General features: G+C 36.2%; 2 protein-coding genes across 2 annotated transcripts in view; one reads left to right on the forward strand and one right to left on the reverse strand.

Moving 5' to 3' along the window:
- The window catches only part of CENPP (centromere protein P), a 111,825-nt gene that overhangs the window by 5,038 nt on the left and 87,232 nt on the right, over window positions 1-19,555 (forward strand). Inside the window, exons 5-6 of the mRNA XM_015640546.3 lie at window positions 266-354; window positions 5,318-5,414. Of these exons, the coding sequence (XP_015496032.1) occupies window positions 266-354; window positions 5,318-5,414 (186 nt within the window). The remainder of the gene's footprint in view (window positions 1-265; window positions 355-5,317; window positions 5,415-19,555) is intronic.
- On the reverse strand, window positions 7,651-19,332 carry OGN (osteoglycin). The gene is made up of 7 exons (XM_015640545.3): window positions 18,984-19,332; window positions 18,120-18,372; window positions 13,960-14,044; window positions 11,861-12,019; window positions 11,159-11,361; window positions 10,482-10,577; window positions 7,651-10,176 (listed from the first exon to the last, which is right to left on the reverse strand). The coding sequence occupies exons 2-7, from the start codon at window positions 18,285-18,287 to the stop codon at window positions 10,006-10,008; spliced, it is 882 nt and encodes a 293-aa protein (XP_015496031.1). The 5' UTR covers window positions 18,288-18,372; window positions 18,984-19,332; the 3' UTR covers window positions 7,651-10,005.

A 19,555-nucleotide genomic window follows, 5' to 3' on the forward strand; every position in this document is an offset into this window, starting at 1 on the left:
CTTCCTTTATACATATATAGTCTCTATGCTGACAAACTTGGGTATTATTCCAAAAGTCTTGTGTGAATAATAATACTACTCTTAAAATGAAAGAAACAAACTGTTCACACACACAAAACATAGTTTAAAAATTGCTGTTTTAAGGATTATAGTACTTACCAGCATTTATATCTACCTTTTTCTGGTTTTTTTTATATGTAAACAGACATTTTTCTCCTTGCCAGAGAAACTTCTAAAATATTTTGTTGTTACTTCTCCAATCTAGAACAATGAGAAAGTGTCTGCTGTTGTTAGTGATCTCAGCATTATAATGGAATCCAGAGAAGATTCAAATGTGAGCAAGTTTGTTTCAAGGTAAGATGGAATTTTTTGCTCAAGGCAAGTTATTGTTTGGAATATGAGATCCTAAATGCAGTACTGAGTTCTTATGTAAATTGCTGGCAGTCAATGTCTTTATGTGATGTGTCCTGAGCCCAACCTAAACACTTCCTATCCCTTTTCTGTATCCTGAAAATGAAAGGCACGTGATTTTCAAGATCTGGAAGTATCATTACAAATTCAGGTTAAACAGAGCCAGGCTCTGGACTATAGTGTGTTTTAGCTTTTTGAAGAGAAAGGTAATATGGTAATCTCAGCTACTGCACTTTAATTAATACAATTGTTCCTCAGATGTGTAGGTAAGCTGCAGATGTGCAGTGTGGGTAATGCCTAAAGTGCACATCCAGAACCCCTCTCCAGTATTTGCCTGGTTCTGATTCTCTGTTCTCAATTCCTTTTCTCTTATTGGCATCAGGATTTATTTCACTATTATCTGAAAAGTATATAATTTAAAAACATGAAATAGTGTATTTGTACAATGGCTTAAGAAAATTAGCATACTAAAACTTAAATGTATAAATGAATGCTGTTTTATATTGTTTTCTGGAGTATGCCAACTTCTTGTGGTAACATGATGAGTAAATGATCAAATTATTTGTCTGCAGTATTCCACTAAATTCTGCTAGCAAGCTGTTCTGAGAACAAATCCATTATCACTGAGTAGTTGATTTAATTATTTTTTTTTGTTTCTTTTGTTTTCTGTTATTTTTTGGTCTTGGGGAGGGAGGGGAAGGCCCAACAGATGGGTGAAGGGAGAGGTCTATTGAGTTAGCTCAGACTTCAGTAGACTACTGAAAACTGATTTTTTTGCTTAAAGGCTTTGAGATTTCCATAAAAACCTACTAAAGGCTGTGGTGTAACTGGGAAGAACAGTTGATTGCTCTCAAGAAGTGGGATTTAGAAGAGGAAATTGCCCTGTTTTATTCATGAGTGTTTTATGACAGCAGAAGTGTATTGGAATTTAATAGTCACACTGGAAGGGAATGTGTTGAAGTAGTGGCAGACTTTATTTCATCCTGGCTGGAGCAAAGCTGTCTTGTCCCTGTCTCCTCCTTTTTCACCTTGTGCCAGTAATAAATAAATACAAGTTTTCATGAATGATAGAAGTTGTCAACAAAGCAAGCAGTGTCTTCTTCTGAGCCTCCCTTTGCACATGCCACCTGTTGGCTTTGTGTCTGCAGATACCCTTGCAGCCACGTGGCTAATAGGATCAGTGGGGTCAGTAGGTTGAAAAATACAGGAAATTTGGGGGTGGGGAACAACTTCATTTTGTTCCCTCACAACACCTTCAAATTTAATTTTTCCTGTGTGCCTTGTCCTGGCCACAGTGTGTGCTGGCAGTGCCTGTTTGAGAGCACCCCCTGCTCCATTGCCTGAGTTTGTGATGTCCCTTCAGGTCCTGTTTGCTCAGTCCCCTTGTTGGGCTGCTCCTCATTTCTTTTTCTAAGTTGTAATCCCCTCATGTTCAGTTTCAGACTTTCCCCAACTAGGCCTTTGTTCTTTAGTCTGTTCCTAAAATTCCTACCTCTTCCCTATTTTTCCCTCCATTCCTGACCAGCTGAATCTGGTCTGTTTTGTTCATTTTTAGCCTCCCTACCAATTTGTTTTCTCCTTTCGCTTCCTTGGCCCAGTCTTGCCAAATCCATTATCTAGTTCTGTTCTGTTTTGTATCCTGGCTGGGATTTTTTTCCTCCTCAGTTTTCTAATTTTTTTGGCTTTGGTTTTTTTCATATTACATGTCAGAAAATGCTCTTTAAGAGCAGCAGAGTTAAAAATTTGGCATTCAGTTCCTGCTTTAGAAGAAAATAGAGGAATGCTAGAACACTTGAGCATTATCTTTTTAAGTAAAGCAAAATTCAACAGTCTGCAGGTACTGCTGCTATATACAAATAGTACATCTCTGTATAAGAGTTGTACATTTTAAAAAATGGATGTATTTTTATAGAATTTCTTTAATAATTTTTGACAATAGCAGATGTATGCAAATGGAATCACAATATTTGTCTTTTTTTGTATTTCACTTGTGTTCCCTTGGCATCAGTTATCACTTAATGTTATACTTTACTAGTGTTGAGAATCACAACATCTAAAAAAAAACTCTTATTAGTCCTTTTTCCTTTTTTTGACTTGACACCCCATTAATTGTTGGGGGAGTTAACCTTTGCATGGATTACTCAGGCAAGTAGAGATTTTAAGCAGTATGAAAATTGCTCTTTCTTTTTACTAACTAGTTAGAATCTGTAAGAGTGCAAGATTTAGGAAATATGCATTTTATTAAATGCTGCATGGGCAAGGTCTCTTGCAAATGAAGTGAAACAGGAATTCTGCCCCCAGCTTTGAATGGTGCTTTGGTTTTCTATGTTAATGTAGGAAGTCTTGCATTCTGCAGTGACTTAAAATAGATTTCTCCCTTAAAATAGGTAAAGGAACACATTAAAGGAGGCTTAGGTACTTTTACAACAGTTAGATTTCTTACATACTTCTGTGTTTTGCTGCTATTTTGTGAAAGTGAAAAGATGTTTGGATGAAGAGCCCATTTTAACCTAATTTTAAGAGCCTATGATTTTAACCTGACAGAGTTACTCTCTGCCTGAATATCCTTCTAGCTGGTTTTGGATGACTTCTCTGTAACATGGATGTTTGTGTTGGAGACAAGTGTTTTCTGTTCCACATGGATTTTTGTAATGCTAAATTCTTTCAAAGTAAAAAGAAAAATACAAACTTGAATTTTACCATCCACTCTCTTACTTCCTTGTTACTTTATACCATGTTTTCTTGGTATTTTAGCATTTAGTGTAGTTGACTTCAACAGGAGGAATTAGGCTAATTTGGGCTAATTAGGAATTACTGTTTATGGGTAGATTCAATGCTGTGAGAGTTCACTGAACTGGTGCTCTTATGCATTCTCTTACTCTTTTGCCTATATGGATCTCTACAGACAGCTATTCTTGCCAACAGATTCCTCCTTTCTAAACACTGAGTTCAGTTTTCTCTCTTGAAAGTGCTATGTGAGAAAAGTACATCCTCAGATACATTGCTTGACTAACTTCTATATTTGATACTGATTCTTTGAACTTCTATACAAAACTTTTTCTTTCTGTTGATGATCTAGTCTTGAAAATTTTCATCTGCTGCATCACCTAAAAATTATTTTGAGTCAAAAAAAGAAATAAGCTAAAAAAAATGCTAAAACAAGGTCAAAATGTGGATATTTATAAAAATTGCCAAGTCCTTAAAAAATAATTTGAGCTTTGTAACAAAGCTTTGTGTTACTCTGTTTCACAAACAAGTGGAGATTGAAAAGGCCTGGTGCAGTTTGTGTGGAATCTGTTCTCCAGGCATGGAGATGTGGGCAGCTGTTACCGGGGATCCACAGTTCCTATAGAATGTGTAGACTTTGAATGTACAATTCAGAGTTGTGGTTAAAAACAGCTCCCAGACCAGAGCTAAGGATCTATTGTAAATCAGTGTGTCTGTGTTGTTCCAGGGACTCACTTTTCCCAGTGCTGCCAGCATTTTTTTTCATCTTGGCCTGATTTTTGTTGGCAGCTGTGACTACTGTGGTAACTTCCTTTAATGATGCTGTTCTTTCCAGGCTAGGATAAAACTTGTTTGGCTTTTCTTTCACATTTTCAATATCTGAATGACCTTAATGTATTTTTTTCCCAGTTTCTTTATGTAATATGTTGAGTTCTGCTGTCCCTGTATATTAAATAGAGCTGGATTGGAGGCACAGTTCACCCTGGGAAGGCTGAACTGACTTGGTAATCCACTGCTGCAAATGCCTCAAGTCTCTGCTCTCAGCTGTTCTGAAAATCCAAAAAGAATATCTAATTTCAAACTTAGAAGTCAAATTTACATTAGAATTTAAATACTTTAATTTCCTGAAATATTCCCAGACATCAGACAAGTATCTTCATCAGTCAGGGTTTGTGAACTTTTAAAATACTGTATTAGTAACCAAAATAAATATTTGTACTTCCAAAGCAGTGCTTGCCAGGTGTATTTTGATGATGGCTAATAGTCTGTGGCTTCATATCAACAATGACATGAAGCCATTCACCTTTATGGTTAAATAATCCTGTTACTTCACGTATGTTGACATGTGGTTTTGGTGGAGTTAAACATTCTGGGTGCATTTGTTCAATGAAAACTGCACACCCTTTATGAGCTTTTCCTCCTTTCCCCAACAGCCTGGGTGTGCTGACAGTTTGTCACCTTATATTATATATGTATCTTTTCCTTTCTCCATCCTGATCCTTACTAGAAATCTAAAAAATAAATATTTATGTCTACCTTTCCTTCCCACTCTCACCCCAGCATAAGAAGGAAAATGGTCCTGTGTTGGAGCAGGTCCAGAGGAGAGTTAGGAAGATGTTCAGAGGGCTGGAGCCCCTCTGCTCTGGAGACAAGATCACATCAAGATTTAACTGTCTAACAAAAGTTTTGCTTTAGATGCGCTGTGTGATCAGGCCTTCTTTTCTACTGAAGCTGCAAGGTTAATCTTGAAAAGCTGAAAGTAACATGTCATGTAGAGTTAGTTGGTTAGGACAAAGATTTTGGGAATATCTGAATGTTAGTGATACAACTTGGGAAATCTTACCAATTTGCAGGTCCAGATTTTACTATGCAACATCTTAGAATTTATTTAGAAAACAAGTTGAACAAGAATAAAATCAAACTAAGAATTTGCAGGTGACTACTTTGTTCCCACGTTTTACACATAAGACTAACATGAGAAACACTGGTTTAGGAATGTGTTCTTTAACCTCTTTTTCAATTATTACACTTGGCTTTTTTTCAGCTTTGTCATTCTTATTTTGGGTCGTTTCTACTTCATAATCAAACAATACTAATTTTTTTTAAGTGTGAATTTTAGGCTATAGAATTGATACATCATGATTAGCATTGTGTTAAACAATATATTTTTGTTTTATAGCGCTGAAGAACGTGGAGATCTTCTAACATTTTTCAGAAGCCTTTTAACCTATGCTGAGTGGCATGAGCATCGTAGACGGACCTTCCTGCATTTCAAGGTAGTGTCTATCAAGTCTTTATTTATTAGTACAGTATTTATTGCTTTAAGAAGTTTATTAAGACAGAGCATTGGAGGTGAAACTGGCTGTCTTTATCAGAATAGGTCATCTTAATTTTGTATGTGGTGGTAAAAATTTGTGTTGTGGTCATGGGGAAATTGAGCAGAAATTGCTGTGTTCCTCAGGGGTGGAGGAAAATAAGACTGTGCCTTCCTGTGAAGGAGTAAGATAGTTGCTTTGGTATTATATTCTATTTTGATTTTTAAAAAAAAGGATAAAGAAGAAATTAAAAGAAAATAACACTTGTAGTCTTTGGCATGTAAATGTTGGTTTTGAAGGATTAGATCTGTTTGTCTTGAAGATGTGTCAGCGTGTGCTAGGGCGACAGCACTTTCAGTTCTGGAGTGTTTTACTTGTATGGGAATTTGTTCCTCCCTCCTAACTGGAACATAGTACTTGAGCTTGGTTTTAAATTTGGCTAATTGGTATTTGGCTTGTTTTTTTGGCTTTGTGTTGGTTTTAAGATAAGTAACTAATCCTTGTAGTAAAAATACTACAGTCTTATAGACACAAAGCATCTTATATGCTGCTTTATGCTAGAGAAGGATGTTTAATTGTCTGTGGTTTCTTTGCTGTGTTTTATGTACATCAAGAATTTACTGTCATTAAGCTCTACACCATCTTTTCAGCTGTAGTATCGAGTAGGAACTGCATAATTTCCTATTTTTTCAGTCTTTTAGGCCTTTGAGTTCCATGCCAGATTAATGAATTTATATTATCCAATCAGATAATATAAATTCGTATTATCTGATTGGATAATATAAATAAAATATAAAATAGAATATAAATATAAAATATAACTATTTTATATTTATAAAAATAAATAATTTTATATTTATTTTCTGACAATACTAAAAAAAAAAAATCCAATCCCCAGCTGAGCAATAAACTGGCATTGCCTAATCCTGCTGGTTTTTGTGTGAGGGTTTTTCTCTAATCCCTCTGTAGAAAAGGTAGAGCACCAAGAGCTTTTGGTCTTTGTGATTGTTTTTCCCAGCTTCCCTTGATGCTTTCTGATCCTTACATCAGCAGTGACTGTGGTTTCTGGGACAGTGATTTGGTGAACTGTTGTAAATAATTCTCATTTTAAAAAACAATAAAAAGAAAAAAACAGAAAAAAGATGGATTTGGAGACAATTTTCAAATTGTTGTTAGATAAGGAGTTTTAAAAAGTGTTTGTTCAGCTGTTGAGTATGAACAATGAAAATGTCTACTAATTGCTAAAAGATGTGTGAAGATAATTCACTGAAGACCTTACAAGTTTGTCAGTATTACAGATGTTCCTTATAAAGGTAGTATTATTTCCATGGGCAAATATAAGGATAAAGTTGAAAGGCAAACCAATTTGAGAGAATATTTACCAAATATGACTGACTGTGTGCTTATGAAGAGTATTTTCGGCCTTCTTATTTTTGTTAGCATTACTAATCATTTCATTTTGAAGCAGAAGACTTTCTCAGATAGGAGGATTAATAATACTTTTCAAGGATCAAAATTGACAATTCAAATAACAAAATTGACAAGGAGAATGTATATTTGTAATTTAATGGTTTCAGTAATTTGTGGGAAAGCAATTAGACATATGTTGTTAATATATGCATAAAACCAACTCAAGAGTCTATCCTGTTAATATTCACACTTACACAACATTAAAAATGAGTCTGTAATCTTTGTATTTCTTTTTTTCCCCCCTACCTGCTCTTTAGACTCCCCTGTTTGGAGAGAAAACTTCTTTGGGGGGAGTCTTGGGTTTCTAGCTTTACTGTTAATCTGTTTATTTTTCAAAGATAATTGCCAAGGCTTCTATGTAGAAATAAAATTGTTTCTGATATTTTCTTCAGAGTGTAGTGTAAAAACACCAAAAGTAGTTTATTTTTTCTTTCCTGTTTTGATACTTGAGAAGGAAGGGGTAACATAGAAGTGGAGGAGTGCTTCAAGTATTATTGAATGTTCTGAGATTAATGGCAATTCAAGGTCAATTCAAAGTAGGTTTTGAAGGAGCAAAAATGGAGTGTTCCCCAAGTATTCTGTATGGCAGGTCTTGCTATTGTCACAATAAATATGTCTGTAAAATGGATTTACATGTGCAAATAATCTTCTAGCCTTAGTGTGCTGTGAGGCTGAACAACTGAAACATGTTGGCAAGGCTGGAAGAGCAGGTTGTTGAAGCTGATACTGATAAACAAGGACAAAAATTCAAGTTTTATTGGAAATACAGAACAGAAATGAGTGATAGGAAAAAACAGAACAGTTTACATTCAGCTTGATATTAGTACTGGTCACAGAAATAGGAGGTGGAAATCCTCCCTACTGAAGCTTTTTTCACTTCATGTTTTTGATTAACTTGCTGTGAATAGGGGAAGTGAAGTAAAACACATCAGAGAACTTGGAGCCTGCATGAGGCATTCAGAAAGTACCACTAGTCTACTTTGGTTCGCTCAAAGTGTTAAGAGCATTAATTAGCATTACTGATGATAATTAGTAGGTTTCAAAAATATATACAACATTTTAATGCAAAATTAGTTGTGTGGCAGTGGGTAGGTATTAGATTGTTTACATGTCTGTGTATTAGAATAATATGCATTTATTTGTGCATACACATTTTTGGTAATATTTACTGATCATATTAATACTGGAAAGAGTTTTAGAAGCAATGATTTGTGATGAGAATAAGATCAGAGACTGCTGCTTATGTAACATTATCATACTTATAACTGTGTTTTTTCCATCTTAGGTGTTTATCACAAGAGATGTGAGAGAATTGATGGGTTTAATTCTTTCCAGATAGAAATTTGGCTTGACGTTGGAATATATTTTTACATGCTTTGAAGTTGTTTTTTACGTTTAGCTAAAAACCTGGGAACATCAAAGGTTTATGATTTATGTGGAAAAATGAAAACCAAGTATTGCTGCAGGACGGTTTTGTTCTCAATTAAGACAATGGAATTTCCTTCTTGTTACACGAAACAACTTAAAGTGGAAAATACTGGAGATTGTTGTTTTTTTTGGGTAATGGGTTCAGGGCAAAACTATGTGTTCAGAAAAAAAGTGGACATCAATTCCTCAAAGCACAAGCACTAACAAATCAAGGCTTAGCTAAATAAGATAAATAAAACTAATACAAAATATCTTATAAAATCAGTATTCTAGATGTAGTGACACATCATCATGCATTTGATGCTTAACTATTTCTACAAGTTAGGAATCTATACTAGCTTCAAAATTAGTACAAAGCTGATGTGGTAATAGTAACTAGCACACCTTTGGCATTCATTTGTCTGTAGGCTTTACATCTGTGGTAGGTATTGGAGGGGAGAAGCTGGATGTCAGGAATGTACAGCTGTGGAATTAAAAACATTGTGCCCTTTATCAATGATGGCCAGTTTTAGATGAACTGAGTGTTGAGGCCTGTACGTGTCAATTTGTGTTTTTAATATGCTGCATATGTTCAGGTAGTTGAGGGAAATGTATGAAGTTATCTCTCATTTCAGATTAATGATGGAATCAACTTTTCTTTTTAATTCCAATGTCTGTGTTGATTTTCCCTAATGATCAGAACTATTGTTGTAGAAGGGTAATTCTCTTTCTTTGCTCTGACATCTAGATGAAATCATACTTATTTACAGGTAAGCATATGAATTCAGCTTTGCTCTTAACCATATTGTCACATTTCCTGTCAGGAGAAGCTGTGGAACCAAGGCTTGGTCTACATCATTAGTCAATAACTAATATATTTGAGTCTAGTATGCTGTACATAGACTGTTGCTTTAAAATAGGAAGTTGGTGTTGCAAAAACAGCTCTTGTGAGAACAGCTCAGCAAAACATACATATTTCACTTAAAAATACATTGTGTAAAAATAAAACACATGTTCTTTTCAAAACAAAATAGTAGGAGGAAATCTAAAACATCTTTGCAAACTTCCAGTTGCTTGGTTTACTAAACCTAAATGGGAGTTATTCTCATTTACCACAAATCAAATTTTAAAAGAAACTTTAATGAATTTAAGCTTTGAGAAGTTCTGTTTCTAAACATAACTTTCTCTCATATGCATCTTCATCCAATACACCTTTGAAGATCAACTGAAAAGATATCACTCCAGATTAAAAGAGTGGGATTGGAATTCAGAAGTATTTTTTCCTCTTTGACTTGCTCAAAGAGTATCTTGCATTTATCTGAAAGTAAAATGTGGTGGTTGTTCTGAGTGCTGGTAAAGAATGAGAACAAGCAGTTTTGTGGAATTTACCTAAAGGGTACATGATGAGATAAAAGTTTAGATGATGTGTGTGCATATATATATTTTTACGCTTTCATTAACAGAAAAGATTCTGAAAGCTTGAGGGACACCATAACTACTAAAGTGACTGGTTTGAAATGGTTATTTCAGAGGAGAATGGTGCAACATAGCAGCAGGTCCTGGGTATGCAGGGAAAAGAGCATTAGCAAGGGAGAGGATATGAACTTGTAAACAGAGGAAGAAGTGATTGTTGTTACCATGCCTGGGTCTGGCATGTGGAGTGACATGAGCGGTGCTAGTAGTACGTTCCCACGGGCAGCATCCTCAGGCAGGAGAAGGCATTGACATGCTTGGCCAGGACGATGGGGTTGCCCTCCATCCTTATCTCATCCATCCGCGTGCGGATGTAGCGCGTGTTGTTGGACTTGCAGAATGTGTCATCCGTGATGGTGGTGATGTTGTTGTACTGCAAACCAAAATGTTTTTATAAATAAAAACATAAATACGTTGTTGATAAAAGATTATGGCTTCTTTTTGTCATTTCCTATCCCTGATGTGCAGAAACCAATAATAAATCACTGCATGGGAATTAGCAGCTTCTGAACTTCTGGATGCTTGTGGCCATACACATTGGTATGGTAAATTGTTTTATTCAGAGGCACAGTGGAAAGCTGTAGTGGGAACTGTTTTAAAATAGAACAAGTTTGATTTGAAGTGTGTAACTCCTGATGTGTTTCCTAAGAGAATGTTAAGGAAATCCTTTGGGAATACCTGAAGGTGAAGAATGCGCAGACTCTCCGGTAAGTTCAGGGGAACAGATTCCAGTGCGTTGTGTCCTAAGTAGAGGTAGGCCAAATTTGTGAGCTTCTGTTAAACAGAAAGAGAGGTTACTGATGCTGGTATTATTTGAGGTTAAATAACTCATGCCTGTTACAAGACATCAGAAATTTCTTCTGATCACTTAAAAGTGATGTAGTAAAAGTCATACTTTTGCTCTAAGTGTTGAATTCTATCAAGAAATTAATAGAACAGACCTTCTATGTTTGGGAAATTTCAGTGTCAGCATGTTGGTTATAAAAGTTGAGACCACTATTAAGTACTATATATATATATATATATATATTGTTTATTAGTATTTCTGTGGTCCTCAGAACTGTACTTGAGCCATCCATTTTTGAATATTTTTTCTTTACGTGTTAGAAAGAAAGTAAACAGGTGAGAGATTTCATAGAAAATTGTTTTCTATGTGGAGGACATGAGAGAGTGAATGCACAAATGATTGATATTCCATAGGGCCTTAAAAGCAAAGCAAAAGCTGGAAAGCTGCATCATTGTAGTTTGTTTCTTAGATTACAAAAAATACAGAAAAATAATTTGGTGTCAGACTGAATAGTGTGGTTATTAATTTTGTTTACTTTGGTTACCTAAATTAATGGGTTTTTCCTTACCTTGAAAGCATTTGCTTTGATTCCTCTGCTCTTGATTCTGTTTTGGTTTGCATTAAATGTTGTTAGTTTGGGAGGTAGAACAGGAAGTTTTACAAGTCGATTTTCAGCAAGAGAAAGTTCTTCCAAAAGCAGAAGCTTTGAAAAGGCTCCATCTTCTATTTCTTCTATCCTATTTCCACTAAAATCAATTCTTCTCAAGGTAGCTTTATACAAAAAAAAAAAATTAAAATATAAGTATTGAGTTTATAATTACATGGCATGTGAAATGTGTATGGCTGTATACACTAAATGTTATACTGTTGGCTGCAGCATCTAAATTGTGATCTACAAATACAAATGCTGTTAAAATACGGGTAAAATTGATATCTGGATTTTTTCCTGGTCTTAAGTTGAAAAAATTAAAAGGGAAATACTCTGAATCCTTCTTTTTGTTTTAGAGATAACATGATTTCAGATATCATAGAATTTGTCATGCTGTTGAGTGAGATAGCTGACAGAGTTGTCCCTGGAGCATTTGAAGGAAAAATAATGCCTGGTCATTTAAGACTGGCTGAGATGCAGAGCTGAATTTTATTTTTAGCAACCTGCTCTTTGCCCAATTATTTGGGAGTATTAAGATGTTTACAGGGTCCAAAACGCGTTTCCATTTTGCCTTTCCATTTCGTCTTCTAAAGCAGAAATGGAAATTGAGGTGTCACTTACTAATGTCAGCAAAGTCTGAGGCTGCAATCCTTTTGATCTTGTTGAAGCGAGCGTAGAGATAAGCGGTTTCCTTGGGCAGGGGTGGCACGGCCTCGATGTCGATCTCCTCGCAGTACACGGAGCCGCTCAGGCACACGCACAGCAAACACGTGGGCAGGTCTGCCAGCAAGGGGTTCAGCACACAGTTACAACTCATTCAACTCACCTAGTGTCTTTGAAGATTTCCTAATGTTGGGTTTTTAAAAAATTATATTTGCATCAAGTTTTGAGAAAATTTTATGTTCGCAACTCTTTTGGGTTTTTGTTCTTTTTATTGTGTGTGATTTCCCTGTGTATAATCTCTTATCTTACCTGAGCATGTGAAATGCTATTAATCAGCATGAATTCAGTTTAAATCTTTAGTTGGCTAAGAGTATGGTGAAAGTGACAACTGCAAGTTTTGTGACTGTGTTAAATATCACATTTGGAACCAAACCCACAAGGAGAAACATCTGACAGTGCATGCATTCGGTATTGTAAGTGCATTGGAGCACTTCTGGCAGGTGAAATGTGTTCATTTCCTGTGTTATTCCTACCTACTATTTTCTCTAAACCTTTTGATAAAACTCCAACATATTATGTTTATATATGGTTTAGGTTGGAAGGGATGTTAAAGATTTTCTCATTCCAACCCCCTGCCACAGATAGGGACACCTTCCACTAGACCAGGTTGCTCCGAGCCCTGTGAACAATCTATTAGTTTTATACTGAGATTTTTACAGCTTTTGTTTTAATCAGAGAAAGAAATTTTTTCTGATGTAGTTTGAGACCTTTTTGGCTTGTCCTGTTCTTCATGGTAGTACAGTATCAGTAACTTCTACTTTGCTCTAATCTTTTCTTCCAGCAATACTCAAATGCATATAAGGAATATGGCTTTTAATCCAGTTTCATCACCACTGCTGTGACTTGTGCTGTATTTTCTATATTTTGAGAGCTTTGGTTGGCTTCCACCCTGGAGTGAATGCAGTGTGGACAGCAAGGTCATTCCATGGGGTAGTTGTCACTACACAGAAAAACAAGACCTTCTACAACCAGTGAGAAGTTACAAAAGCGGCTGGTCAATACTGGGAAGTCAACCCAGTACATCTAACAGTAATTATTTTTCTTACAGCAGCACTGCAGAGAACAGAATGAAGATTTTGAGGTTTAGCTTTGTGAATATCATCATTTTTAGTCTGCAGAGTTCTGCCCCATTTGGTGGTTTGGTTTTTTAATTTAGTGGCTTGTTTTCATGTTTGTGTAGGAAATGGAAAATGTCAAACAATGTTGTCACTGTTAAAAAGGCAATAGCTTTTATGCTTGTCTGTCTAGAAGCTCTGATGTTTTTGGAGACTTGCTCAGCTTTTGATGGGGGCTTGTTGACAGGTGCTGTTTGGTAATAATTAACCTTGAATTAGCGCTTTTGTGGAGATTGACAGTCCACTTGCTGAATCATCAGTTATTTTTGGAAGTTTAGATCACAGACACACAAAATACGTGTCTCTTTTTCTCACTGCTCTGTTTGGCAGAGAAACTTTGTCCTTTTCATGTGTAGAGAGCACTGGGGCTTTTCAGGAGAAATCTAGACAATGTACCCAAAGCCTGTAGGAAGCTTTGGCAAGTGAAGAATTTTCCTGATGTATTTTAAACATTGATCTCCCTGATCATTAGATGTAAACTTTGAGAATAGCCAATTGTTCAAATAAATCCGTTGAATTAATTTAAGTACCTCATATTTCATCATCACTTGGTTAACTGTGGGAGATGTATTTTGTTTTTCTTAGTTGTCTTGTCTAATTTATTTAACTTGGGTACATCTCAATGGCAAATATGACTGGGCAAGTCTGTGGAGAAACTTACAAGCTGTGCTTTGTGTGTTCAGAGTTTACCTGAGGCTCCTTTAAATTTTTCAGACTGCTTCATCAGAAGTTAGAAGGTTTTCCACAGGGCATATGAAAGATATTCATAAATGAAAGGATTAATTCTGTAGCCTTTGTCATCCTTTGCATATTAGATTTCTATATTACAATATATTCTTTTGGATATCTTAGGCATCACAATATTCATATAAGTTAACTCACTTGTGTCCTTTGTTGGTGGGACATCGAGCTGGCTGTCATCGCTTTGCAGCATTAGGGAAGTGTCAAGAGAAATGTTTGTTCCATCCTTTGTGAGAGAACAATTGTTATTTTAAAACACAAACCACAGACCAAAAGCCACAGAGCATTACAAGTATCTGAAATAACATCTTCTAAATTAAGCTTCTTCCAATATACCTCTTTATGGCACTTAATTTTCAAAATGCTCTTATAGGTTGGATGACTAATGTGATGTATTGTCACTTTAATACGTGCCCAATTCACTTGGAAAGGCAAGAAGGGAAGGTGCTGCCAGTGCTCTTTAGAGAACACAAATTCTCAGAAAACGACAGCAGACACAAAATAGAAACAGAAAACATAGTCTATATGGTGGGAAGGAATACGTAAGTGGTGCGTATTTACAAGCAATAGAGTTTTGAAGATCAAGATTTTGCATATAATACAAAATTCAGTAGGATTCTTGTGAATGTAAGCTGTATTTTGTTGTTGTTTTACCCAAACAATCTCAATAAAATGACAGAGATGTCCTTGTATTTAACGCTATTCAGAATTCCTCCTGGAGATAGTCATTGCATCTTTTTCAATTGCACTACAGCTTAGTTTATAAAGACATTCCTTGCAGATATTGGCTGAAATTGAATAATTTGTTTTCATGATCTGCATGTAAGTCTGTTTTAAGGTGTGAGCTGCTAACAAGGCCTCTTGTGATGCAGGGAACAGTAGTCAGGTTTTCACCTGGCTGAATTTTAGAGAATTACCTATTATTACTGTATTTAGAGTATAGATACAGTGGCTTATCCTGTGATTTGCATACATTAAAGTTAAGGAGATTTCAGTTTGACTGTGGTAGTTGTTTTTGGCTTGCATCATTCCTTTGGGTTTTTTTTGTGGGGAATATTTGTAGGCCAGAAGAAGCCAATATGATTTTTGGTGTGCGTGGCTATTGGAAACACATGCAGGAAAGAACATTGTGAGATATGGAAGTTGTTTTGCTTTAAACATGCTTAAGGACCAGGCCCTGGCAGGAGCAAAGTGCTTTGTTGGACAGCTGCTTGCACACTGGGCCTGCTGACAAATGAACCCCTTCTAGTTTTCTTAATCCCCCCATTCTCCCCTCCTTCAGGCTCACAGGTGGTTCACCCACAAGTGCAGTGTGCAAGTAAGAGCTTTCAAGCCCCTTCTGATGCTGTGTTTTATTTGGTATTTAGTTGCTTGCGTATACTTTACTGTGGGAATTTTTGTATTCTGCAAAACAAACCCCTCAGGCTTGACATAAAGCCTGAGAAACAAATATCTTGGCCAGCCTCTGTCATTTTGACCCCTTTTTAGCCTGTGAATCATCCGTCCCTTGGCTCTTCCCTGTGTCTGCCTCTCCAGCCTTTGGCTCTAGTCTGAGCTAGCTTGGTTCACCCTAGTGAAGTTTTAGGTTCTCAGTTAGGAAGTTTTAGGTTCTCAGTAGGATTCTGGCAGCAGTTTGGCCATGCTGGGTGGAGGGAAGCTGGGGGGTGTCAGATCACCAGCTACACTCCAGCAAAAAGCAAATCTCACAGCAGCTTTCTGCAGGAGTTAGCTCACAAAGATAGGTTGATTAAGCACATGAAGACGTGGTCCTTCAGGTTATCTGTGCCACTAGAGACTTTTGGGGGCAGGGACTGCTCATAGAACAGCTGGACTTGTATGACTGCAGCTGGTTAGGCTCCTAAGGGACACTGAATAACATTTGCTGGCACAGCTTATCTGTCCCAGGTGAAGATTTCTAGCAGAGTCTCCTACTTGAGCCATCAAAGTAGTCTTTGATGGGACTTCTTAGCAGAATACAATGTATTACTAATCTCTGCCAGTGGGAAATGTCACAAAAATTAAAACTGGTAATTTGCAGAATACTATTAAATTCCTAAAATGCATTTGCTGATCAGCCACAAAAATCCCTAAGTATGGAGTATCAGTGCAGAAGATTGTTTGGATTATAACCACAAGTTCATTACTTAGATATGTAAGGAATGCACTGAAGGAATATTGGCTTACTCACACTTAGATTCCACCTGCCTCTTGCACTTTACTGCACGTACACATTAGCACGTTACATCTAAATACTCCAGCCATCTTCAAATTTCTGCAAAATAATTTATTCCTCTTATAACACAAAGTTCTGGTTGTTTATATTCAATGAAATGAGTTAGTCCAGATGTGAGACAGCATCTAATTGAGTGGTTCTGTTCTCTTGTGGAAATCAAGATTTTGTGTTTTAAATTGCTCAAATTTTATTCAAGACTGGTGTGGTTGTAGTTTCAAATCATAGTAATAAATTACTTCTGATGTTTTTAGTAGAAGTCTTTTTTCTAACTGTGTGTTCAAGCATACAGTAAGGAGTTAAATTTGTATGCAAGATAGATTTCTGACTGGGCATGCTTGAGGAAACATTTGGCATGCATTTCAGTTTCAGTTAACACTTGGAATATTTGGGGAGTAAAATTGGTGCGATAAATGAATAGAAGATCTGTTTGTGCACCCCATGATTTAAACTGGGAACACTGGCACTTGTATTGATGTAGTTGTTGCACATAAGGAACTCATTTATTATTTTGCAATGAAAACATATCAATGGAGAGCTGACCTGATGGAAATAATGACCATCTACATTCCTAGAATTAGCCTAAGCAGAACTGTTGGCCTCCAGAAGACCTCCAGCTTATAGCACTGCCAGGAGGACTTCAATCTGTCTGTGGCACATCTGTTGGCACCATTTCCATGTAGGTATACTCCTTGTTCCTTTACTGAAGCAGCAGCAATCTTCTGCAAACAATTTATTAACAAATGTCATCTGATACTGTGCCTAGCTGGTTAAAGTTAATGGGTTTAGTATTTTTTTAAGTCTTACTTCTGAGTGGATAGTCACCCACTAGTTAAGAGTCATTTATATAGTCCCTTTCTCATGGGTTTATGAAAACATGTTACTTCATCACTGTGGCAGATGTCAGATTTAAAAATACCTTTGACATTTTTTTGCTATAAATATGTAGCTTATTGTTTTAGTCAACAGTGGAAAGCTGTAATTTAAATAGAATTGGGAAATATTAAAAAGGTATACGAAAGTGATTTTTCTATATTTGGGCTGCAATTTTTTACTTACTATCTTTTGCTGTTTTATTTTTCTTGCTTATCAGACTAAGTTATTGTAACAAGTACAGTTAATATTAATGAAAATCTCCTTAAGCTTTTCATACTGGGCTGTTTCTACTTGGTTTGGATCTGTGGTATTTTCCTTGGCAACTACTCTTGAGACAATTGCTTCTGGTTTTTCTCCCTGATCAGTGTTGTATCTCCTCCTCTGTTGGTGTGTACTGGTTAGGTCTGAATGGGGGTGTGAGGTTTGTAACTGTCCCAGGGAGCTGAGGTTGTGGCACTTCACTTAATTCTCGCTTGACTCTGTGTCTTCTGCTTTTGTATTGAAATTCAGAGGCAGGAATGTGGAGCACCCAACAAAAATATTCTGTTTGGAGATACTGGTGAGTGCAGTGAGATGTAGGGGATATTCACTTTATTAAAACCCTGAAAGTGTTAATGTGTAAGTGATTCTTCAAGCACTGGACATTCTATAGAAGTTCAGGACTGCTAAACTGAGCAGCTGAGCTGTAAAAATCCCAAACCACCCACCCCTCAAAAACTGAGGCAAGAAACTTGATAGTTTGGCAAGTCAAAAGAGGAACTGTGGTTTATGCTGGCAGGTTATGTTCAGTTAAAAGGGGGATCCAATTATTACTTTGAGAGTGAAATAAAATAAAATCACCTTCCTTGTTTTTAAGCAAACTCACTGAGTTAATACAACATAGTTCAAACTCTTGAGCTAGTGATATATCCTGTTCTTGAAACTCTTACAATTGCAGTCATATAAGAACAGCAGAGTTAAAATGATGCTTTAGCCTTATTTGTGTAAGCCTGTCTTCTGTGGCTTACTCAGACTGTGGCAAGGGTAATATTTTTGTGGTTTTAGTTTGAGTGGCTTTCCCTATGTCTGAACCCATTGTACGCTTCCCTGTTATTTTAGGACTTTTCCATAAAACTCACATGCATGCACACAACACCTTTTTCACATAATGCTTATTTCAGTTAAAAATATTAAATGGAAAATATAAATAAAATACCTTTCTTATATCCTTGGATTGCATTTCATAATCTTGTTGGGTCAGGCTTCCCATGGAAACATCTGTATCATACTCATAAAACTGGAGGGATTCTTGCTGCAGAGGTGGTGCTGGATTTACCAAAGGCACAAACACAAACAAAAAAAAAGCAGCCTGCAAGGTCTCCATTCTTGCCCAGCCCAATGTATGTGTCTTTCAGTGAGCTGGTGAAGGTCTGCTCGTGCCTGGACTCGGGAGAACACTTTCTTTGGGACTGGAAATGAAAATGCAATCCGTCAAAACAATATTTAAAGCCTAGAGGACTTGTTGGCAGTGGTTTCTAACACATAAGGAACATGGAACAACTTTTAACTCTTGATATCCTTTAATTAGACTCCAACTTTATAAAATCTGTTCTTAACATGAGAAGAAACTGGGAAATAAACATTTTCCGGCTAATAAAGAAAATATTCTCTTAATTGCATTTGCTTATTTCCCAGTTTATTTTTGTTAAAAGCAAGATGATTTTGTTAATATTAAATATTTGCCATATATATAGATGAACTAACTAAAACATGTGAGGTTCAAATGCATTTTCCTTTACTGTCAAAATTAGGATTTTCAAACCTAAATGCTCTATAGCAATAGTCTCTCTTTTACTTTACATTTGAGACTTAACAAGAGAAGATAGTACCCTCAATATTTTACAGGTTGGGCACTTTTCAGGCAGGAAAGGGGAAGAGGCTGCAAACATGATCTTTGAAACATTACAAATATGCATGCAATATTTTAAAAAATAAATCTTTGTACAGCATTTTTCTCCTCTTTTCTGTAGTTTTATTTAAGCTCTAAATTAATCTATTTTTAGGAAAAAAGTCCACCTACCTTTTCAGCAGATTCCAAGCTCTTCACTGAGAAACCAGATGTCCTTATCTATAGTTACTGTTTTGTCAATGTACTTTAAGTTCAAGTTATGCATTACATCCAAATTGTTGAAATGAACACTTTCTCAAAGTTTGACAGTCTGGGGAGTGCTTTCCATGAGGTAAAAAAGCTTTTGCCAGCATTCTCTCCCAGGGTGAGAGGTAATATCCTGGAGCAGGGGGTTGTACTTTGCATAACATTTGCAAAAGCTAAGCCTGTGTAGCTCATCCTACTTTTGGTGTTCTTTGTTAAAATGGCAGCTTTCTGCTTTGTGGTAATTTTCTCTTTATATTTGCTAAGGCTTTTTCTATAAATCAGATATTAATTGTACAAACTGGAGGTCTCTAATAAGGCATATGTTATCCATTTTGTGAAATGCTTCAGCCTAGAGACAAAGCAGCTGCTTTCTGAGACAGAAGTAGAGCCAAAACACACGTCTGTTGTATTAGTCACATTTTGTGAATAGTAAAATGTTTTATTACAAATTGTATATGTTTAGAGAAGTTTCACCTACCTATGAAATGGAAACTTTT

This window comes from Parus major, chromosome 12 (genome assembly GCF_001522545.3).
Source record: "Parus major isolate Abel chromosome 12, Parus_major1.1, whole genome shotgun sequence".
Taxonomy (NCBI): domain Eukaryota; kingdom Metazoa; phylum Chordata; class Aves; order Passeriformes; family Paridae; genus Parus; species Parus major.